We start from the raw sequence: 24895 nt of genomic DNA, 5'->3' as shown, positions 1-24895 counted from the left end.
TTATATCAGTCAGAAGTCTGTTTAGGACAAAGCTTTAAAGAAGATACCCTCGGGGTGCCTGGGTGGCGCAGTCGGTTAGGCGTCCGACTTCAGCCAGGTCACGATCTCACGGTCTGTGAGTTCGAGCCCCGCGTCGGGCTCTGGGCTGATGGCTCGGAGCCTGGAGCCTGTTTCCGATTCTGTGTCTCCCTCTCTCTCTGCCCCTCCCCCGTTCATGCTCTGTCTCTCTCTGTCCCAAAAATAAATAAACGTTGAAAAAAAAAATTTAAAAAAAAAAAAAAAAAAAAGAAGATACCCTCAACCTGTAGCGCCCCACCTCTGCCACACACACACACACACACGCACACACACAGTAACTAGAAGTTAAAGGCTGCTTTTTTGCTTTTTTATTATGGAAAGGGTCTCATTCAAGACAGCTGTGTAGCAGTCAGCAAAGCACCCCATTCTGAATTTTACATCCTTTCCTCTCTTTTGATGAAGATATATTTTTACTATGACACTGAGCAATTTGCATGGCAAAATTCACTGGAACACCAATCCTGAAGTTCTTTCACAGAACTAAGAAAATTGAAATAGCATTCCAGAACTTTACCAGGTGTCAGGCACCAGGATGAGAAAACATACACCACGGGCTAATCCATGGAAAACATGTGTTAAGAACAAAGTTGTATTATTTCACGGAGTGAAATACCTAGTTACCTAGTTCCTATGGCTTAACACTATATGGTGTATCTCTTGCTCCCAGTAGAGTCCAGTGTGGCAATCCATGGTCAGTGCTGGCAGCAGAGGATAAGATAGATGTGATCCATGCAATCATTCAGAAACCCAGGCTGATGGAGCCTCTGCCATCTTCCAGATGTCTTATAAGACTTTCATGGTCATATACAGTGTTGATATACAGCCAGCAGAGTGGATGGAAGAGAAAGAAAAGGAGAGAAACTTGCTTTGTAACTACCGCAACCAGAAGTAACACATGGCATTTCTGCCCATATTCTACATGCTGAGAATAGACCAAGCAGTCTACTAAGTTTAAGAGAGATGTGAATGTAGTCTCTGGCTGGCTGTTGGGTCAGTATACACATGGTCTACTTTTGAAGTTATTACAAGCAACCATTGTACTAAATGTTTCCACAGGTTAACAAACCTTCCCGCCTTCCAGCCTGCTGTGTTTGTGTTGCTGCTGCTGCTATCAACTTCAAATTGTTCCACATACTTTGGGTCTTGTTATGGAAACACCCCATTAAAAATACCAAATTAATTTACTATTGTCACTAACAACCCCTTCAATGTCAGTGAGACTGTAACTCTTGTTCATGTCACATTGCAATACCAGTGGGTGTTCCTGGTTGCTTGGGCAGCAGAGAGGATCTGCAACACACAGTAACAGAGGCACCCAGGCTAACAAAGGTTCTGTCACCTAAGTAAAGCCCCCAAGGTCAGCGCTTGACATCTTCAGCATTGAGGTCTAGATGGTACAAAAGAGAGCAGTGAAAGAGGGGCACTTGTTTCTTAATCATTTGGGCTCACAAGTGAAACATTCACCTCCACTCAAATTCCATGGGTGGGAACCAGTGGCAAGGGCCCACTCAGATAAATACAATGATGGATGAAATGTGGTCCCCAGCTCGTCCACCACTGTCTGGCAGTAGCTCTACACTGAGGAAGTCATGGTCAAAAATCTTCACTAGGGCACCTCAGTCGGTTAAATGTTCGACTCTTGATTTTGGCCCAGGTCATGATCTCATGTTTCGTGAGTTCAAAGTCTGTATTGGGCTTCAAACTGACAATGGGGAGCCTGCTTGGGATTCTCTCTTTCTCTCTCTCTCATTCTCCCTGTGTAATGCCCGATGTTCTAAAACCTCCCACAAAAGACCACCAGAGTCGTGAGTCAAAGCCAAGCGGCAAGGGTCGTTTATTGCAGGTTCGAACCTGGACCTCTGCGCACTCGTTGCCGGTGACACACAGAGGCCCCGATCAGAGTTGGTATAGGGTTTTTATAGACAGGGACAAACAGCATAGGTGAGTGAGGGTCCTGATAGGTAAATTCTAAAGTAAGGACATTTGTGGTTTTCTGATTGGGCATCCTTTGTCTGTTACTTGTGGTGGGGGAGAGAAAGAAAAAAAAAAAAAAAAGGGGGAAGGGGATAGGTGAGGAATGTGTTAAACAGGCAAGATTACAGAAGCGAGAGACGCCAGTTGGTTTAAGTACAATTACTCATTTCATTACATATCAGACTACGTTTAGGAAGGTTTACAACCCATTCTACTACACAGCGGGTTACTTCCAGGAAAGGTCTCACAATGCTCTTGGTAAACAGCAAGCAAAACAGACTTCTCAACAATTGTATCAAAGATCCATAATAAGCGGAAAAGAGAACCTAGCTTTAAACTAAGGTAGGGCTGTCATTTGGATTGTTCCTTACATTCCCCCCTTTTTCTTGTGCCTAAAGAGCCAATCTTGGATCTTCAGTTTTCTATTTGTAATGTTTCGAGCGGTTGGTACTGAGTTCGTAAGACCATTAATTGTACAGCATTGAACCTGTCTTGGACAAAATTAATAATTCTGTTTATGATACAGGGGCCGAATGTGAGAGCGAGCAGTAGGATGGCCAGAGGCCCGAGTAAGGCGGAGAGCAGGGTAGTTAACCATGGGGACGCACTGAACCAGGATTCAAACCATCCAGCCTCTTGTTCTCTTTCCTTTTTCCGTTTATTTAGCCCTTCTCGGACCTTGGCCATAGAATCTCTTACTATTCCTGTGTGGTCAGCATAGAAACAACATTCTTCTCCTAGTGCTGCACAGAGACCACCCTGCTGTAGGAACAGCAGGTCTAATCCTCTCCTGTTTTGTAAAACTACTTCCGAGAGGGAGGTTAGGGACTTTTCAAGCGAAGTGATGGCAGTTTCTATTCTTTCTATATCTTTGTCAACCGCTTCTCTAAGTATACTAAATCCCTTGTTTTGTATAGTTAAGGCCGAGATCCCTGTCCCGGTTCCGATGGCCCCGAGTCCAAATATGGTGGCCAGAGTTAGAGCCCCTGCAGTAATGAGTTCTCTTTTAGTCACTCTTTTGGGTGCTATCCACATCTGGTCTACATACTCAGCTGTGTGGTATATGATTTTTGGGAACACAATTACCATTACACAGAATTCCGACTGATTGAACATGTCCTTATAGAGGCAAGGGGTTAATCCCGCATGAGAACAAAGCCACCATGAGTTATTTGGTGGAATAATCCAGTTCTCTGAAGTATTGAATATATTCCTGTTACTTATGCATAAGTGGCTATATTTTGTTGGCACTGTTCCTATACATGTCCCATTTCCCGTAAGCACTGGTAGTGTGAGGCCGGGTCTTCTCTGTCCCCAACTGCAAGCGTCTGAGTTGTTTGCAGTGCTATAATTCCCTGTTATTGCTACTGACTCGTAAAATGGAGGTTTTGTGGAATAGCACAGCCAACAAGCTTCTGTTTCATTGGGTTTAGTATGGTTTAAGGCCTTATAAGTAGTATTTATCATTACCCATAAGGGGTCATCTTTGAATGGGATTTGAATTTTTTGGGGTTTTTTCGGGGTCACCTGAGTGGTCGAAGAACTAGTACCCATGCCCGTGGTGTCAGTAGGCTTACTAGTGGGCCCTGGAGTAGTAGTAGGCTCACTGGTGGCCCCTATTACTGGATTCGGTCCTACTAACACTGGTGGAACCTTGGGTTGTACCTTTAGTTTTATCTGAATAACAGTTGCAAAGTAAGGCGGTCCCCGATACAGGTGAATTCCCCAATTTAGCCCCGTAATCCATCTCGTCTCCTTTTTTCCGTCCTCTAGGAATTTGATACGAATAAGGTTACAGGCGCGGATCTGCTTGGGACAGGGGCTGGCAAATTTCATGTCAATATAATGGGGTTTTACCTCCCATTTCCAGCTTCCATCATTGATAGTGACACAGCTCCAAGCCTTACAGTAGAGGGATTCGACTCCTCCACAGGTTTTTTTCATTGCTCCTGTTCTGAACCCGGGACATGCATAAAACCCACCAGATCTTATGCGCTTTTTTTCATTTTCTGGGGTTCCGGTCCATGACGGATTAGGACGCTGGCGGCTTCCGTTGGGGGGAAGTACCCCCATAGTTATGGCTACGTCCTCTAGGTTAAAATATAGATCAGGCCACCAGGCATTTAGGGGAGTATCGTCTATTGTGGTAGTATTATAGACTTCCTGAGTTTCTAGATTAGAAATCTCCCAAGTTAAAGTATAGGGTATATGGGGGTTGCTCGCAATACTTATCAGTCCGTAGGAGGTGAGTAGGAGCACGCTAATGAGTGTTCCTCCGATCATTGTGGGTCCGGAGCTGCAGCAACAGTCTTGGTATGGGACACCCAGGCCTTTGGTCTCAGCCGGTTTTCGGGGTCAGGTTTTCGACGCAGAGCCAATTTTAAAGGATGGGTCTTACTCTGGTCAACTGTCCAGGCGGTGTTGGCTTCCGGCACGAAGTCTTTTTGAACCGCAAAGGTATCAGCTGATCGGGCGTGGGTGTAATGGATCCAGGTAGCAATCCCGTCGACTTTGAGAGCAGTGGGTGTGGTTAGGATCACAATGTAGGGTCCCTTCCACCGTGGTTGGAGGGTCTCTTGCTGGTGTCTCCGCACATATACCCAATCTCCGGGTCGGTAGTGATGCGGCTCAGGAGGGGGCCCGTTCTCATAAATGGCTCTCAATCTGGGCCAAACTTCCTGGTGGGTGTGCTGTAGTTCCCTCAGGGAAATAAGAAGTTCATGATCATCAAATTCAGTTAACACATTAGACTGTAGGTTGGGAATTATAGGGGGGGGCACTCCATACATGATTTCAAAGGGGGTTAATCCAAGTTTGTAAGGGGAATTCCGCACCCTGAACAGAGCGTAGGGGAGTAAGACTACCCAGTTAGCGCCAGTCTCCATGGTCAATTTGGTTAGGGTCTCTTTTAGGGTTCTATTCATTCTTTCTACCTGTCCTGAACTTTGGGGTCTATATGCACAATGTAGTTTCCAATCGGCCCCAATAAACTGCGCTATCCCTTGTATTACCTTTGAAATGAATGCTGGTCCATTGTCTGATCCTATTAGGGTAGGGAATCCGTACCTGGGCATGATGTCTTCCAACATTTTCTTTGCTACTATCTGTGCAGTCTCATGCTTGGTGGGGAAGGCCTCTGTCCATCCTGAAAAGGTATCTATAAACACTAGCAGATATTTGTATCCATATTTTCCAGGCTTTACCTCGGTGAAGTCTACTTCCCAATAGGCTCCCGGCCTGGTTCCGCGAGTTCTTGAGCCAGGGTTTTTCCCGTGGTTGGTGGCGTTAGTTAGTTGGCAAGATTTACAGCTAGTAACTATCTGTTCGATTTTTGTCCTAGAGTCTTTGATGGTGATCCTAGCATGTCTTATTAAGTCTTGCATTTTTCTCGTGCCCATATGAGTGGCTCGGTGCATCTTGGATAAAACTTTATTTCCCATTTCCTCTGGGAGGATTATGCTACAGTCTGCTGCTCTCCACCATCCGTTAAGGCACTGAGTCATAGGCAATTTTTGGATCCAGTCTAGGTCTTTTTTAGTGTAGGTGGGACTTTCTGGTAAACTAGCTGGACCGGGGTCTGGTAGGGTGGTCATTAAAGCACAGTCCACCTGTAAGGCCACCTCTCGGGCCACCTGGTCAGCCAGATTATTTCCTCTGGCCACCGGTGTGATCGGTTTTTGGTGGCCTGGGCAATGTATGATGGCTAGTCGTTTAGGCAGCCAGAGTGCCTTTAAAAGAGCCAATATTTCTTCTTTGTTTTTGATGGTTTTCCCTTCTGCAGTTAACAGTCCCCTCTCTCTGTATATACCTCCATGTATGTGGGCCGTAGCAAAAGCATATCTGCTATCGGTGTACACGTTTAGTCTCTTGTCTTTTCCCAAAGTCAGTGCCTTGGTTAAGGCCACAAGTTCAGCCCGTTGGGCAGAGGTGCCAGCTGGCAAAGGCTCTGCCCAAACAGTCTCAGTTTCAGTTGTGACTGCTGCCCCCGCGTACCTTTGACCTTGATGTATAAAGCTGCTGCCGTCAGTGAACCAGGTAACTTCGGCGTCTGGCAGTGGATGATCCTGTAAATCTTCCCGAACTCCATGAACCTGTGCCAATATCTCAGCGCAGTCATGGAGAGGGGTATCTAAGTCCGGGTCTGGTAACAGGGAGGCAGGGTTTAGTGTTCTGGTGGGAGCATAAATGATTCTGAGGGGATTTAATAAGAGTCCCTGGTAGTGAACCAGTCGGGCATTGCTAATCCATCGGTCAGGAGGTTGTTTGAGGACTCCCTCGATGGCATGAGGGGTTGTGATATGTAACTCTTGTCCCATAGTTAACTTATCAGCATCCTTTACCATTAGAGCTGTAGCAGCTATCATACGGAGGCAAGGAGGCCAGCCAGCCGCTACTGGGTCCAGTCTTTTTGAAAGATAGGCAACAGGCCTGGGCCATGGGCCAAGGAGTTGCGTCAGCACTGCTTTGGCTACCCCTTTATTTTCATCTACGAAGAGATGAAAAGGTTTGGAGACATCGGGGAGCCCTAAGGCTGGTGCCGACAGCAGGGCGAGTTTAATTTGCTGGAAAGCCTGCTCAGTTTCCTCTGTCCACTCAAAGGGCGCCCGTTCTCGGGTGACCAAGTAAAGAGGCTTAGCCATCTCGGCGAACCGAGGTATCCACAAGCGGCAGAACCCGGCTGATCCCAGGAACTCTCTTACCTGCCTTCGGGTCGTGGGTCGGGGGATGCGGAGAACGGTTTCCTTCCGTGCATCAGTGAGCCATCGTTGGCCTTCCCTTAACAGATACCCCAAGTAGGTTACCTCGGATCTGCAAATTTGGGCTTTCTTTGCTGAAGCCCGGTACCCCAGGGCACCAAGTGTCCGGAGGAGATTTTTGGTGCCTTGCAAGCAAGCTTCGGCAGTCTCAGCGGCGATTAAAAGATCGTCAACGTACTGTAAGAGAGTTACTTCGGGGTTTTGATTCCGGTACTCACCCAGATCCTCGTGGAGTGCCTCATCGAACAAGGTGGGTGAGTTTTTAAATCCTTGGGGGAGCCGGGTCCAGGTGAGTTGCCCATTTATGCCTCTCTCAGGGTCGAACCACTCGAAGGCGAAGAGCTCCTGGCTTTTGGGGGCCAGAGGCAGGCTGAAAAAAAGCATCTTTTAAATCAAGGACCGTATACCATTGTTTTTCTGGGCTGAGGGCACTTAGGAGGGTATAGGGGTTGGGTACTGTTGGGTGTATGTCCATGACTCGGCGGTTAACTTCTCTCAGGTCTTGTACCGGACGGTAGTCTGCACTGTTAGGTTTTCGTACGGGCAGCAGGGGGGTGTTCCAGGCTGAATGGCAGGGACGCAAGATGCCTAAGTCTAGGAGGCGACGGATATGTGGTGTGATGCCCTTTTTGGCCTCCATTGACATCGGGTATTGTCGGACCCGAACTGGATCTGCCCCCGGTTTCAACTCTATGAATAGAGCTGGGCGATGTTTAGCCAACCCCATACCCCCGGTTTCAGCCCATGCTTCTGGAAACTGCTGGAGCCAGGGCTCTATGTTTTGACTTTGTGAGGGTGGCCCCTGATGGAGTCGATATTCATCTTCTAATCTTAGAGTAAGTATGGTAATGGGTTGGTTGTGCGGGCCAGTCACTTGGGGGCCCTCTGGCGTAAAATGAATCTGGGCCCCCATTTTAGTGAGTAAGTCTCTTCCTAATAAGGGGCACGGGCTGTCAGGGATGACTAGGAAGGAATGGGTGACCTTTCCATTTCCTAGGTCCACAGTTCTCTGGGTGGTCCAGGGATATTTTCTTATTCCAGTAGCCCCTTGGACCCAGGAAGATTTTTCAGAGATTTTTCCATGGGGTCTGATCAAGACCGAATGTTGTGCCCCTGTGTCGACTAAGAATTGAACTGGGTTCCCCTCCACTTGTAGCGTTACCCTAGGTTCGGGGAGGGGATCCGAACCCCGTCCCCCCTATTCTGCATCTTGAGTGAAGAGGGCGGGTGTGGTTTTTGGCTGCCACGGTTTTTGACCATAATGTGGCTTTTTCTTTTTAGGGCATTCTCGGGCCCAGTGGCCTTTTTCTTTGCAATAGGCGCATTGGTCCTTATCTAGGGGCTTGTGTTTATCCAGGGGCTTTTGGACAACAGTAGCCAGGACTTTGGTCATTTTCTCGGTGGCTTTAAGTTGCCTGTCCTCTGGAGTCTCTCTATTATTATAGACACGCTGGGCAATGCGGAGTAAGTCCTGAATCTGTTTTCCCTCCAGGTCCTCTAGCTTCTGGAGTTTCTTTTTAATATCAGTGGCTGCTTGATTTACAAAGGCCATTACAACAGCAGCTTGATTTTCGGGGGCCTCGGGGTTCATGGGGGTATACTGTCTGAAGGTTTCCATTAATCTTTCTAAATAAGCGGCAGGGCTCTCTGTCTTACCTTGTATTATTGAATACACTTTTGCCAAATTAGTGGGCTTGCGTGCAGCAGCCCGGAGACCCGCCATTAGAGTCTGGCGATAAATGCGCAGCCGTCCCCTACCTTCTGCCGTGTTGTAGTCCCAGCCATCCTGTGGGGGTCGGGTCAAGGGAAAAGCTGCGTTAATGAGATCAAGGTTAGCAGTGGGTTGGCCGTCATCCCCAGGAACCAGCTTTCTTGCTTCCAATTGAATTCTTTCTCGCTCCTCGGTAGTGAACAGGATTCGGAGGAGCTGCTGACAATCATCCCAGGTGGGTTGGTGAGTAAACATAACGCTGTCTAAGAGACTTATTAAATCTTTAGGGTTGTCAGAAAATCGGGCATTCTGGGTTTTCCAGTTATATAGGTCACTAGTAGAGAAGGGCCAATATTGGAGTCGGGGATTCCCCGTATCATCGGGAGGCCCTATTTCCCGTAAAGGTAAAGCTACGGTGGAGTCAGGAAGGCGGAGTCCTGGCTCACGTGGGGCCCGCCTACGGGTATGTCCGGCCGGCCCTTGGTCTTCGCCCCCATTAGGCATGGGCGCGGGTTGAGCCTCCCTATTCTCCAGTTCTCCTATGGGCTGGGCTACGGGAGGCTCTGCCGGCGCAGCAGGGATAGGGGCAGCTTGCGGAATGCGAGGAGGAACCTGGTAAGGGGGAGGGTCGAGAAAAGGTAAATCTTGGCTGTCGGGGAGAACAGGGGGTGCAGCTGGAGTTGGCGACTTGGGAGGGCTGATAGGTTTAGCCGCTAGGATTTGGCATGACTCTGCTATTAAGAAAGAGGCCATCCAAGGAGGAGGGTTTTCTACTAAATCTTGCCACACCAGAATATAGGGAATCTGATCCGAGTGACCTTCTTTCCCTGGTAGGAAAATTTTTGATTTTACTTTAAGGACCACAGGGAGGCAGAAGGTTCCCTCTGTAGGCCAATTAACCCCGAAGGTGGGCCATTCAGAGCGGCAATAGGTAATTAACTTCCTTTTGTGAATGTCTAGGCTTAAGCTGTGTCCTCTAGCTTTTACGGCCCTGAAATTGGCGAGGAGGAGGGAGAGAGGGGTGCTCTGCGTTTGGCCCATATTATAATTCTGAGGAAGAGGAGAGGAGAAAAGGGGGGGGGGGCGCCGCTGGCCAGGGGGCAGGAAGGAAAGCCGCAGGGAGCTGAGAAAGGAGGAGAGAGAAACAAAGGATGGAATAATTAATTCTGATCAGCCGAGAAAACACTTAATTCCAATAAAACATCCGACCTATGAAAGAAAAACAAGAACTAACAAAAATCTTTCGCAGCGGTTCCAACTTTCTTGGCTAGCCCGACAGAGAGGGTTACGGCGGTATTTACAAGGGCCCCGGGGTGACAATACATTTAGACTGACAAAGAAGCACTCTTTAGACTGACAAAGAAGCACTCGCGTACTCGCCCGTCCGCGTCCCTCGCGGGAACTTAGGTGCCTCTTAGCATGGGCGGGCAGGTATAAACCCCCTGCTCGGATCAAAAAGATTTTGACCGCCTTAAGCCGTATGAGGATCACCGCGGAAATCGGGTTAGAGCCCACTCGAATCCCGTAGCTTATGCTGTGGGACTACACATAGGGTAAGTCAGGCGCGTGCCCCTGACTCCCAACAATCATTCCATTCAACAGACAGACACACAGACATACATCACATCAAAATACCGGTAATAATTGGCATGCCTAGATGGTTTTTCTTCTTTTTTTAGACGCCTAGAGATATTTTTAGCACTCTGGAGGTTCATAAAGAAAATGAAAGTATTTAGTTCGCAGGCGCGTTGGGCGTAAGCAGCCCCCAGAAAAGAATCCAGATGGGCCAAGGAGCCCCAGATGGACCGAACAGCCCCAGATGGGCCAAACAGCCCCAGATGGGCCAAACAGCCCCAGATGGACCAATCAGGTCCCCAGATGGGCCAAGGAGCCCCAGATGTCAGTGGACGTCTCCAACTGACCCCGGCTGGGTGCCCTATAGCGCGTCCGCCAGGGTCACACCAGCTTCCAGACAGAACCGGTTCTCCAGAGAAGAAGCACAGATTAGAGAGAAAAGGAAGAACGTTAGAGCCGGCTTACTTACCGATCGGAATCAGATACGACCCATTGATCAGAAGTCTGGTGAGCTCGGGGGAGATCTCGGTGGAACCTCCAAATGTAATGCCCGATGTTCTAAAACCTCCCACAAAAGACCACCAGAGTCGTGAGTCAAAGCCAAGCGGCAAGGGTCGTTTATTGCAGGTTCGAACCTGGACCTCTGCGCACTCGTTGCCGGTGACACACAGAGGCCCCGATCAGAGTTGGTATAGGGTTTTTATAGACAGGGACAAACAGCATAGGTGAGTGAGGGTCCTGATAGGTAAATTCTAAAGTAAGGACATTTGTGGTTTTCTGATTGGGCGTCCTTTGTCTGTTACTTGTGGTGGGGGAGAGAAAGAAAAAAAAAAAAAAAAAGGGGAAGGGGATAGGTGAGGAATGTGTTAAACAGGCAAGATTACAGAAGCGAGAGACGCCAGTTGGTTTAAGTACAATTACTCATTTCATTACATATCAGACTACGTTTAGGAAGGTTTACAACCCATTCTACTACACAGCGGGTTACTTCCAGGAAAGGTCTCACAATGCTCTTGGTAAACAGCAAGCAAAACAGACTTCTCAACAATTGTATCAAAGATCCATAATAAGCGGAAAAGAGAACCTAGCTTTAAACTAAGGTAGGGCTGTCATTTGGATTGTTCCTTACACCTGCCCCTCCTCTCCCCCTCAAAACTAAATAAATAAACTTAAAAAAATCACCAGATACAGGTCTCTGCCACAAGAGTAAAATGTTTTATATGTATTCTGTTTTTAAAAATTGAATCTCGGGGCGCCTGGGTGGCTCAGTTGGTTGAGCATCCAACTTCAGCTCAGGTCATGATCTCACAGTCTGTGAGTTCAAGCCCTGCATCGGGCTCTGTGCTGATGGCTCAGAGCCTGGAGCCTGCTTCCGATTCTGTGTCTCCCTTTCTCTCTGCCCCTTCCCTGCTCATGCTCTGTCTCTCTCTGTCTCAAAAATAAATAAAAACATTAAGAAAAGAAAATTGAATCTCAAACCTATAAATAGACAACTGTAAATACATTAAGGACAAGGTAACAGAGCAAGATCCTAGTGAGAGGCACATCCTGGAATTTTTGTTTTATGAAAACTCTAACCGCTTGTGGACAATGATGATCAAAAGACATTATTCCAGAAATGTGTCTTCACTGAGAAGTCTAAGATTTACAAACATAGGACTTTGGAATAAGGACTTAAAATAAGATTTGTCCAACCCTTCACTGTACTGGTGAGGACATTGAAGCCCCAGAGAATTGAGGTAGGTGACAAGCTAAAAATACAATTTTAGAAAATGAAAAATGTCTCATCTTTCATTTCCTTTATATTATACCATCAGCATCAAAAAGAGAAAGAAAAAAAAACAGGTTTTGACCTCTAGAATTTCAGACTTTATTTAGAGTTGATCACACATGAAGCCAGAAAAAGAGAAATGCAGGGGGGAAAACAACAACAACAACAACAACAGAAACAACAACAACAAAAAACCTGCTTTACAAACAAACAGATTATAGTAGGCCCACTTTTCCATCCTATGCATGGAGTCAGTCTCAGGATCCCCAGCTCAGGGGTCAGCCGCACACTGGGTGTATCTCAATGGTCTGAGGCTATCCAGTGAGAAAATACCTTATTTCCAGAAGTCCAAATCACTGACTCCTAATGAAATCTGCCTAATTTTTCTCTGTGTATTTCAAGTTTTCCAGATCATTATTATGAAATTTATGGAATTCTATAAATCTCACCCCAAAACAGAAATGTCAGGTCTTTGACCCCTAGGTCCCACTGCCCGATATAGCATACTCTTCACCCTAAAATATACCATGAATTATAACTATGTGAAGTCAAGAAACCCAATTCCAAAGTTCCCCCCAAATACTACTATGGCCATTTTGCCTCAAGGAGGAAAAAAAATGTATATGTAATATGTATGTGATGCATTAGACTTTTTCAAGGGGTATTTATTTGACAATATTTTTATCCCACATAGATTATGGACTGTTGTGAATCTTAAAGATTGTATATAGCTTGGCAAAGAAAATGATTTCATACTTATGTTATTTAATATATATATATTTATATTTTATAAATATGTTCCAGAAATTTCTAACCTTTGTGATATGGACCTATAATAACTACTGAGTTAATTTCCCTGAAGGTAAAGATTACAGGTTTTAATCTTGAAAGTGCTATGGCAACTATGTTTCTTGAACCTGGAAGTGGGGAAAGAGGGGATTTTCAGCTTGAATCCACACCAGAAAGCTACTCCCTCTTCTATAAGGAGCTTAAATGTTCTCCTTTTGAAACCCAAGTAACACCTACCAGATGCAGAGCATGAAATCAGGGAAGAAAAACATTTGACAGTGCAAAATCAGGCTCTATAGGAGGGAACCTGAGGCAGATATTTGGCAGATCTTATTCAAGAAAAGCAAATACATTAGAACCATATTATGAAAATATCTACTTAACTTAAAACTTGGGCAGTCAACTTATTACATAGTCTCATTTATAAAACCCTTCTTATTTCCTTGCCCTGTTTTATTTGTTCACTGGTTATTGTTTTCTGCCATCAGTAAAATGTCAGCTCCATGAAGGCAGAGACCCCGTTTGATTTGTTCACTAGTATATCCCTGGTACCCAGAGCAGTGCCTGGAACAGGGTGGAAGCTCAGTTAATAGTTCTGGAAAGAACAGATCAATCTCCAGAGCAACCTGACATGTTACACATGGAAGAGGATCCTAAGGCTCCAAAGGAAACAGGAATGTGGACAGACCTGAAGACAACCACTGTCCTCTAACAGCTTATTACTCTCTTCTTCCTTAATCGAGGAAGTGTATTTTTAAACCAGCCTCGTGATGAGCAACAAATTTGTGGCATATCATTAACATATAGATTAGCATTTACTGTGCTATAGGTTAAGTAAGCTCAAGTTGACAGTCTAGAAAAAGGAACATTGCTTGCAATTATGTTATAGTTTTACGCAATCATAATTAATTATAAAGTTGTCTTCATAATGTCTTGAGTATTGTTCTAGATTCTTCTGTAGATAGAAACCTAGACTTCAGAGACTAGTCAGCACAATGTTTTAGGGGGAAGATCTGTACTACTTGGAAGGACTTATGTAGAAGGGAATATGACTCAGTGATTATGGTCACAAGCTTCTAGTTCAGATATTCTTGTCTTCAAACTTGGAAATACTTTAAAGGCCACCATATTTCTTTGCTTTATTTCTGTGACTAATTTATATGCTGGCTTGGAGCCTCAGTTTTCTCATCTGGAACATGGGTAACATTATTCCACAGGGTTTTTAGTATGTTTAACATAATGTAGATAAAATACCTATTTCAGTGCCTAACAGGTGATTAGGCTCAACAATGGGTTGCCATTATCATTAAATTCTCTACCAAGAGCTGCCTAGACAAACAAACAAAAGGGCACTTTACAGTATTAACATCAAAATGGAAAAACAATGAAACGTGTTCTAGTAAATCATTGGAATGTAGCATTGTTTTGAATATTTGGATCTGACATTTGAGAGTAGGCAGAGAAAGGGTTCTGCATTTAATCTTTATAGATTACAATCTTGGCCCTAATACATCTGTCATTCAGTGTTACAAAATCTTGGAAGGTCAGCTTCCCTAAATCACACTAATTTAGCTGCCACTTTCATACATAGGAAAATTTTATAAAAGTTCTCATTATTTTACTTTCTTTTACATGTTTAAAGCATAAATCAGAAGAAAAAAAATTGATATACCCCAAAAGGTATTGAAACAATGGCAAATAGTAAATGTAATACATGGACTTACAATTAAGATTTTTCTCTTTGCTCATTTGTTTCTTAAATTCCACATGTGAGTGAAATCATATGGTATTTGTCTTTCTCTGACTGACGCATTTCACCTGGCATTATACTCTCTAGATCCATCCATGTCATTGCAAATGGCAAGATTTCATTCTTTTTATGGCTGAATAATATTCCTCCACTGTCTATATCTATATCTATATCTTTCTATCTATCTATCTATCTATGTATCTATCTATATATCTATCTTATGTATAGATATATCTCACATCTTTATCCATTCATTAAAACAGAGGAAGAGAGAGACAGATAAAGAGAGAGAGAGAGAGAGACAAACCAAGAAACAGACTCTTAACTACAGAGAACAAACCAATAGTGACCAGAAGGGAGGTGAGTGAGGTGATGAGTAAAATAGGTAATGGGGATTAAGGGGTGGATTTGTCATGACCAGCACTGGGTGATGTATGGAATTGTTGAATCACTATTTGAACACCTGAAACTAATACAACTCTGTATGTTAACTAACTGGAATTAAAATAAAAACTGAAAAAAAACCAAGATTAAGATTAGCAAAATACTTAAAGTGCATCTACAGTCATAGATACTAGATCTCTGTACCTTAAATGGCACCTGGAGAGACACACACCACGCCCACACTCTCTCTTGACCTTACTTCTACATGGTCTGGATAACGCTGCTGTTATATGGTCATATGGTCATATGGTCATATGGTCAGTTTTTGAGGAATACAGAGACTTTGATATCTAAGATAGAAATTTGATGAGATTGTTCTAACACACTAACATTTTATGTAAGTTCTCCGCTTTTGATTCATATAGACTTTATAAAACATACAGAAAGACCAGAAACATTAAATGCACAATTTCATTTATTAATAATTTCCCTTATTCATTAGTACATGTCTGTATTAGTACAGATTAATACAGATACAAACAGAAAAAGATGTGTAGGAAGTATTTGCAAGATGATGCTATTTTGCTGATCAACTATTTTTCAGGAATCATCTTATATTCTGAGGCTGTGTTTTTCATTCACAGTGAATCCAAATCTCTTGCCTTCATCTTTTGGGTGTCAGGATTTGTCACCTTTCCCATAAATAAAATTGAGTCTAGGAAAAGAAAAAAAAAAAACCTAGGAACTACTGGAGAAAAAAGTTGATAATAATTAGTCTTTCTGAATATTTTAACAAATCATTTAATATTTTATTTATCTATAAGATAAATAGACCATGTCGAACAGTGAAACCCTCTCCTTTGTCTAAAATATGTAATTATATAAGTATTAATCATTTTCTGGTAATTTATGAAGTAAATTAACACCGACAACAGCTTGTCATGGAAAATGCATTAGTCCTGTTTTTCATACAGGAAGGCAAAAATAAAGTGGCGGAGAGGTATTCTTCTCAATATAGAGACTCAGGCAAACATAATATAATGAGATGGTGACGAGCATGGTGGAGTTTTTAATTTAAGGCATTTGCAGTCATCTTTTTATACATGTAACATAAGTCTTTAAGGTTAAGAGTGCAGCTTCTGTCTTCCTTCAGCTCAGAATCAAAACTTACTGCAAAAGACAATATTTTCTATTGTCTAGTGCTTTCAAATCCTCACTGGGGTGATATTGTACACAGCACACACGTAAACACCTGAGTCCAGCTGTTCTGTGTTTGCAGGTGAAAGGGAACTAAGAACTAGAGGACAACGTAGAAATACAAGATGTATCAAAAACCCATTCACCTTTCTTTTAAACTAGGGTAAGATAAGTGGCTTGAATGGATCAGTGCCAAGCGTTGCCTTGACTTTTACGTTCCTTACAGACATATGTAATAGAACTACCCTATGATCCAGCAGTAGCACTACTAGGAATTTATCCAAACAGGTGTGCTGATGCACAGGGGCACATGTACCCCAATGTTTATAGCAGTACTTTCAACAATAGCCAAATTATGGAAAGAGCCCAAATGCCCATCAACTGATGAATGGATAAAGAAGATGTGGTTTATATATACAATGGAATACTACTTGGCAATGAGAAAGAATGAAATCCTGCCATTTGCAAGAACGTGGATGGAACTGGAGGGTATTATGCTAAGTGAAATAAGTCAGAGAAAGACAAAGATCATATTTTCACTCATATGTGGACCTTGAGAAATTTGAAAGAAGACCATGGGGGAAGGGAAGGGAAAAATAGTCTCAAACAGAGAGGGAGGCAAATCATAAGAGACTCTTGGATACTGAGAACAAACTGAGGGCTGATGGGGGGAGGAGGGGGGGGAATGGGTGATGGGCATTGAGGAGGGCACTTGTTGGGATAAGCACTGGGTGTTATATGTAAGTGATGAATCATGAGACTCTACCACCAAAACCGAGAGCACACTCTATATATACTGTATGTTAGCTGACTTGAAAATAAATTACATATATATATATATATACACACACACACACACACACACACACACACACAGAGAAGAAAACAAATAAATGTGAATTTCAAAAGTGATAAAATAAATTTTACATAAGTTTAAAGCTAATGAAAATTATACTGAAATGTATTTGAAATAACAGTTTTCATTAACCCTAGTGTTCAGTCCAAAGACAGTCACTCTTAGTAGAGCCAGTAACATGGAAATAGACATAATCTCCAGCAGATTTTTTCTTTTTATGATTATAATCAATAATACTTTGCCTCAAAAATCTCAAAATAACTCCAATAAAAAGAAAACAAATACTCCTGTTTTTCAAATAGATGGAGACACATAAATAACTTTCCCAGGATTTTGTGACAATAGGAATCAGCAATGATGGTTGTATCTTTATAACTCTACAGCATTAAAATGCTTACTGGAATTGTTTAGATATTTTTAAAGTCACTTTTATGGAACCTAACCTCATAATTGAAGACAATTGTTTAAAATTTTAAATGCTCAGAAGCAGAAGACATTACATAAAAGCCATTTGTCCTAGCCTTTTCGATCTGTTTCTGTGACCACGGAGAACCACAGTTTGAATGGAGTCCATATGCAGTCACCTATCTACTCTCCACTAAACTGGATGGATTAGCAAACTCTTCCTGGACATAACAGGAATGGATCTAGAGGTAGGCTGAAACAGAAATTATTGTTTCCATTTTCTCTACAGTCCCCCTTCTCAAAGAGGTGTCCCCCATATTTAATCAATATATTCATACATCTCCATCAGATAGAAACAACTTTTACCACCTAATACAATACTAAGTACAATAGCATAACCAAAGCCAGAAGAAGGATTTCTTAATAGATATCCTTCAGTCTGCTTCTTCAAACACAAAACCCAAAAGAATTTTAAACACACTATATATATATAAAAATATATATATATATATATATGTATGTATATGTATGTATATATACATACATATACATACATATATATATATATTTTTTTTTATTGTGTGTGGAGTACTGTCAGTTTCAGAATCATCATTCACTCTCTAAGAAATGGCACATTCGTGTAGCATCTTTCACAATTTTCTTCTGAAAGTCTCTAACACTGGCCTACACCCTCAGCCTAAAAGAAGAAAAAGTGTTCTTCGTTTCCCTGCAAGTTTGGCTTAATAGGAGCTTCGGGTAAATATACTGAAATATAAGACGAACATGATAGAAAAATACAAATAATGTTTGTATTTTGCACAAGAGGACTGTCTGAATGAAAGAAAATATTAAATCTAGATAAAAATTGATTTGCACTAAATCTAAAATCATCCATCCCTCATACTTCAGAAATCATTAAATGAATATATTTTATATAAAGTGTTAAGCCACTTAGTAGTTCACTATGCTATGTTAAGGCACCATTTTCATCAACCTCAATGATTTCCTCAGTTCATTTGTGAGAGGAAAATAAATAAATCACTGAATGTATATTGTCTTCACATAATAGCCCAATCTACATTTTATATGGCAACAATTTACAGCCTCCGATGAATGAGTCGCTATTCATTTCGAACACTACTTTAAGGGAGTAACCCTAGTTTAGAAAGTCTCATTACAATAAAGATCACGAAACAGTAGAAATTGTCATTAAGGTCTGATGGTTAAGCATTATCACAAATAAATAAATAAATGGATTATTTGGGGTTTTGAATTTTCATTGCTGCTTAACAGATAGCAATTACATGGCCTTTGTTCTTCAACTTAGAAAACTGAGAGTCAAACATCATTATTCTAAATTATTTCCTTATGCACTGATGTCCAATATAGCTCCATTTCTTTCTGTTCTCCGTACTTAACAATTACATACTAATTGTAAGAAATTAGAGTTATCCAAAGGTTAAAGATGTATAGATCAAATGACATTCTCAGAATATCTTTTAACACTGACCCATCCACTGGAATTGAAGTTGTGTTAATGCAATCTCAGCAAACCTAAAACTGCCTCACTGTTTCCAAGATATAACTTTCGAAAGGGTCACTCAGCATTGGTTTCACGGAGCCTAAAAAAAGACACTAGTATATCCTTTAGGGGGTCGATAGTATGAGCACCATCATGAGCTAATCTAACAGATTCAGATCTGAAATTAACTGTGTCTCTTTTCCATATAACAATTTATAAAAAGCAACTTTTCCATTTTCCTTCCTTCTTTCATGTATTCAGTCATTCACTCATTTATATTTATTGATTTATTCATAATGAACACTATGTGTCAGGCACGGTGTTACAGGCTTCATATATTCTTTTACTTAACTCTAGGAGATGAGTACTAATATTGTGTTTAAATTGGAGGTGAAGAAAATATGGCTTAGGAGGTTTAATTGACTTGTCTTACAACTATTAGTTAACAGAGCTGGGACTTGAGCCCACTCTGACACCCACGTTCACACTGTCAGTCTCTAGGGATACTGACATTGTGTGCAGAGCCCTTGGCCAAATACTCCACCTGTTGCCATTTTGTCAAATGCAATCCAATCCACTACTACCTCTACCTTTTGTAACTATAACTGCATCATCTTTCACCAACAGCCCACATTGGAGAGTTGTATATATTTGCATATATTTGCATACATGTGACCTCTCCCTCCCACTCAGAGCCCATAGCTAGTCACTTCTTTGGGAATCTACCCAAAAAAGTGACTGTGCAACTCCCAATTTCGCATCCGTGCAACTCCCAATTTCTACTCCGATTATAACATCACAGAGAGTTACCTTCTGAGACAAACAGGTGCTATTTCCCCTCTGCTGTGTTCCAACTGTATGGCCTTAGACAAATTATATAACCTCTCTCTGAGCTTCTGTGTTGTTATTTGTCAAATATCTAAGCTACTGGAATGGTGTTAGCTTTAGAGATGGGGGTTTAAAATGGCTACCATATTTAATTGCTGTGTTGGCAGCTATTACTACCACTTTTAGGCCCCTGTCACCTTTAAAATACCTGGTATAAAAGAGGCACTCCACAAATAGCCACTGAAGGAATAAATTTAAAAATTGCAATAAACTTAATAAATTGAAGGAATAAATGATTTCAGATATATAGATTACAAATAACAGCTAGGGGCGCCTGGGTGGCTCAGTCAGTTAAGCACTCTACTCGACTCTTAATTTTGGCCCCAGTCATGCATGATCTCACCGTTCATGAGATCCAGCCCCATGTCAGGCTCTGTGCTGATTGTCTCTCTCCCTCTTTCTCTGCCTTTCCCTGTCTCGGGCACATTCTCTCTCTCTCTCAAAATAAATAAATAAACTTAAAATAAAAACTAAATAGCAGCTAGAACTGGGTCTGTTTAACATAAGCAGTTGCCCCAGAGAATTCTCAAAAAGATACCTGTTGGGCTATTCTTCACAATAAACAGAAATGGACGATTTGCTGTAAATTGGTTTTGAGCCAGACTCATGATCACAGGGATGTTCATGCCTATGAAACAGAGACAACAGTTATTTAGATGTTCACATTAAAAGATGAGTAAAGAAAATATATCCATAATACTTTTTTGTAAACAGGAAAAGCCATTTTGTTTCAGGAGTTAACGTGTAGAAAAATAACCATTTTCAAAATACAGGGAAATTTAGAATAAATTTAAAAATCAAAGAGCAGAAGAACAAATATTGGATTATTCATGGAATTATTCTCACTTCACATTTATGTTCAATGAAGAAGAAAGCCAGATTCTTGATTCAATTTAGTGAAAGCAGCTGCAAATTTTCTTCTTTTAAACAGTAATTTTCCACTCACTTTTTATTTACATTATATGATTTATTCTTATAATGTTTTAACTCTTAATTCCTATCTAGATATGTCTGCACTTTATTTTTGTTGTTCAGGCTTGTGGTAATTACATCTGCATTCAAATTTATTCTTTTTTTAACTTTTCCAAAATCATTCTGTGGGCTCAGAGCTTTTAGGCTTTGTACTGTGAATGAGTATGGGATTTTTATTATATGATTAGAAACAGAGATTTGCTGCCTTTAATTATTATTTACTATAATAATGTATATCAGGCGGCTCCATTATAGCATTTGCCAACATTTAGAGTGGGTAAATTTAAATGGTTGGATTTTTTTTCCTGTGTCTACACTCAATTCAGATGTGTTCTTTACCAATACCGCAATGATTTCACACAATTTTCTGAGTCATGAAAAAGTCATTAAAAAAATACCACATGAGTGATCAGAATTGGAAAATAATGGTAGAGAAGGAAAAAAATGTATCCTCTACACTGTGACTGGGGTATGCAAATTAAACTGACAAAAGACATGAACAGAAAAAATGGTTCATTTCATATCCCCAGAGAAGCTTTACGGAAAAGAAGTAAATATTCCCAAAAATGTTAGGTTTGAGAGCTAATCTACCTGTTTAACAAACTGTGGAGAAGTGACTAGACAAAAAAAAAAAAAAAAGGAGGGGGGCATGCTTCTGGGGCAATAACTTGTGGGAAGGTAAATACATAGGGGCAATCAATGGTATGAGAGGGTTATTCAGTAAGGTTTGTTATGCAGACTCATTTCAGTGCCAGTTTTCATGTCCTGTGGTAAAGGTTGTTCTCCTTCTCCCGATATGGGAGAGAAGAGAGACACCTTCACAAGGAAACGCACGTCCTGCGTTTAGGCAGATCTGGGGAGAGTAGAGAGCTCTTTTTTATGTGCTGTTTCTCAATTTTCTTCAGCTCAAAACAACTCTTCTGACAAAGTGGCTGATTCTGATGCCCTTCAGAATTAAGTGCAAAATACAAAATGCAAGGCACTCTCCTACCCGAAATATCAGGGCTATGATGCCCAAATTACCAGCAAATACAGATAATTAAGTATTCAGGCAAATTATGTCTGAATTGATGATAGAATACAAAAAAAGCATAGTCAGTGTCACTCTCATTCTCATTTGGACGAGTGCTTGAGCTTTTTTTTGTTCTTGAGCATCCACTGAGCAGATGCCTGAAAGTCAAAATGCTCACACTTAAACCTATTCTGATGTGTAATACATCAGGGGGCCTGCTGATCCCCGAGTGATCGTTATGGCCTCTTAGAGAACTCTAAACATTAGAAGCCGTGGGTGACAGTAGAAAGAGTGCTGAACTTGAAGTCAGGGAACGTGATTAGAGTTCATACTCTGCTGTCAATTAATAGTATGACCATTGGCAAACCAGTTCACGTTGTGGGCCTGTTTCTTCACCAATACAGTGAGAGGATCAGGCGATGATCTGTAAAGACTCTTACGTCAAAACAGCTGGAAAATTTGTCTACATAGGCCAATAACTTCATCCAATGCAACTTATTTATTTCTCCTATATTGAAATAACCCATCTCTTCCAATCTACGTTCCTTGAGCACAGTAATGCAAAGTCCTTCAGGAGATGACAGAATGGTAGTGGGAGTCTGGTGTGACCCACCCAGATATCAAAATCCATTGGCACTACCTAGCATTACAAATTAACCAAGAAATTAACGACACAGATGTAAATTTACAGAAATTTATCAATAAGATGCTATAAAGGGTGCATGTCTTTGACATATTGACTACAATCAGAGTAGTCTAAGGAATTAAAACAGGGATTATGAGACATTCATGAAAGTGGCTTTTGCATTTCTAATGAAATTTCCTCCAATGATTTTTGAGTATTACTTGTGTGCAGCCTAGATATTATTCAAAATACCATTAATTCAAGGAAATCCATCAAAAGGAGTGGTTCTCAAATTGTTATGTGTACACACATCACCTAGGGACCTTGGAAAACAAAGATGTTGATTAAGTAGGTCTCGGGTTGAGCCTCAGGGTCTGCATCTCTAACAAGTTCCAAGTGATGCTGATGTTGCTGGTCCACGCACTACACTTGGAGTAACAGGTGGCTGGAAGCCACTGTTAAGCAATGGTTCTCAACCTTGGATGCACATTTAAACCACTTAGGGAAACATAAGAAAATGTCAGAGTCTGGACTGCATCTCCAGAGATGCAACTTTAATTATTTTGGGAGGTAGACTGGGCATAGGATTTTAAAAAGCATTCCAGGTGATTCTAACGTGCAGCTAAGTTTGAGAGCCACTGGAATAGAGATCATGACAAACACCATATTAGAAAAGTAGGGACTTGCCTCGTGTAATAGAAGGATGAAATTAATTCAGTCCCTTAAAAGTAAGCATTCCTGGACAATAAGAATTTCTTGTTTGAGCCAGCCTACAGTTTCCTCCACAGGTCCTATCTCCTAATTGGCAGGTAAAATCCCATTTACAAATAAACAAATATCAGTAGATGGGCCTCATCTCCTAACCAAATCCCTTCCCTTCCCTTTTTTATTAAGCTGCGGCCGCAGAGATGCAAAAATAGCCAATTTCTCTTTTCTTCCTATAATATACTAAACGGCAGGAGGGAAGCAGGAGATCTGGGTATGCAGAAACTCCAGTGCTCTAATGTCGCTAATTCTCCCCCGAGTCTTTTCTCGCGACAAAACCATTTGTCCTACCGGTTGATGCCGCAGCTTCGCTCCCATCTTCATTTATCTCAAAAAAAACGTGTTGCATGACTTGGGAAACAAATACCTCAGCTGAATCTGTTGGAAAATAGAAAAGTGTATTTAAGGATTAAAATGTCAGAGCCATTACTTATTGGGTCCCATGTTAATTACATTTTCAAATGAACAAAGAATAGGAAAAAAAAAAAAACTTACTCCAAGTTACTTAATTTGCTAGAGATGACGGTGGCTTAGGTTTGGCTCTTGCAAAAATGATACGGAGACCCATAGAGAGAGAGATCAAATTTAGCCCAGATACAAAAGAAAAGACAGAAGAGGATAAGCCTCAAATCAGGTATCCCACTAAGTGAAATATTTGTATGGACAGAAGGTTTTGCCCCCTTAGCTATGGTCTACAGACAAGATGAAAAAGGCTTTTCAGATTTAAATTAATCCCACCCTATGTATTCAACCTCAAAGCCAACTTGCCTTTCAAATTCTGTATTCAGTTTTGATCTGACTTTAAAACAAAATTTACTTTCTTTCAAGACTGGTGAGGCTATGAAAGTCTAAAGAGCTTTTGTGTCATCTGTTACAAAATCACTTCAGAGCTATGCTTTAAAACCTGTCAAATTTCTCAGTGTAAGATAGTGTCTTACAACATTCTGTTCCGGTGTGGATACAAGCTGAGAGAACATGCCCCTCATCTCCCCTTGGTGGAACTGATGTGTGTGTGAAGCATTTCTGATCTTGTGACCTGCGGGGATAGTCTCCTTGAGAATGGGGAAGTGAAGCCACGAGTTCAGAAGCCATCAGCCATTCCTGCTGTGTCAGGACCACTTAGATCCGACAGTGTCCCCCAGAGAGACAGCGGAAACATGGTCATGGGTTCAGTTGTGGCCAGAAGGTAAAGGAAGGACCATGGGCCTGGAATCTTGAAGAGAAAGGAGAAAAGAGAGCTTCATCTCTCTTGGGAGAGAAAGCTGATGTGATCACGCAGACTCCACCCAAACCACCAGATTTAGAAGGATTCAGGAAGGAATACCTTACCAACGGTAACCAGCTCTGACAGCTTACGGAAAGGCAGAGCCCCTCAGGTAAGATATAGAAGTCATCAAAGGGATATTTGCATAAAAAATGGCTTCCTAAAAATAAACTCCAAATTGCTTGGGATGTTTCACCTGGGGCCCTGATTACCTCTGCTACCCTCCTCTCCTCAGCCAGTAGCTCCAGCTCAAGGTCAGGTATCAAGGCGTTAGCCCTAACTCTCCTGCCTAATACCCCCTTCTCCAGAATTTTCCTGGACTGGCTCCCTTGATCTTCAGGTCCCCCCAAAGTGTTACTTCCCAATCCAGTAATCCCTTCCCACCCTGAGTCTGCTTTTATCTGACCTAATCACCTTTTTTTTTTTTTTCAATGTTTATTTATTTTTGGGACAGAGAGAGACAGAGCATGAACAGGGGAGGGGCAGAGAGAGAGGGAGACACAGAATCGGAAACAGGCTCCAGGCTCTGAGCCATCAGCCCAGAGCCTGACGCGGGGCTCGAACTCCCGGACCGCGAGATCATGACCTGGCTGAAGTCGG

At 42.0% G+C, this 24895-nt stretch overlaps 1 protein-coding gene across 1 annotated transcript in view; it reads right to left on the bottom strand.

Moving 5' to 3' along the window:
• Nucleotides 1-15246: 15246 nt before the first annotated feature.
• The window catches only part of SERPINI2 (serpin family I member 2), a 34705-nt gene continuing 25056 nt past the window's right edge, over nucleotides 15247-24895 (bottom strand). The window contains exons 7-9 of the mRNA XM_045503058.1: nucleotides 23323-23409; nucleotides 20196-20285; nucleotides 15247-15504 (exon numbers count right to left, since the gene is read on the bottom strand). Of these exons, the coding sequence (XP_045359014.1) occupies nucleotides 15428-15504; nucleotides 20196-20285; nucleotides 23323-23409 (254 nt within the window). The 3' untranslated portion in view covers nucleotides 15247-15427. The remainder of the gene's footprint in view (nucleotides 15505-20195; nucleotides 20286-23322; nucleotides 23410-24895) is intronic.

Source organism: Leopardus geoffroyi, chromosome C2, assembly GCF_018350155.1.
Source record: "Leopardus geoffroyi isolate Oge1 chromosome C2, O.geoffroyi_Oge1_pat1.0, whole genome shotgun sequence".
Classification (NCBI taxonomy): Eukaryota; Metazoa; Chordata; class Mammalia; order Carnivora; family Felidae; genus Leopardus; species Leopardus geoffroyi.
Note: the sequence above shows the minus strand (reverse complement) of the source record. Positions and strands in the feature narration are given on the sequence as shown.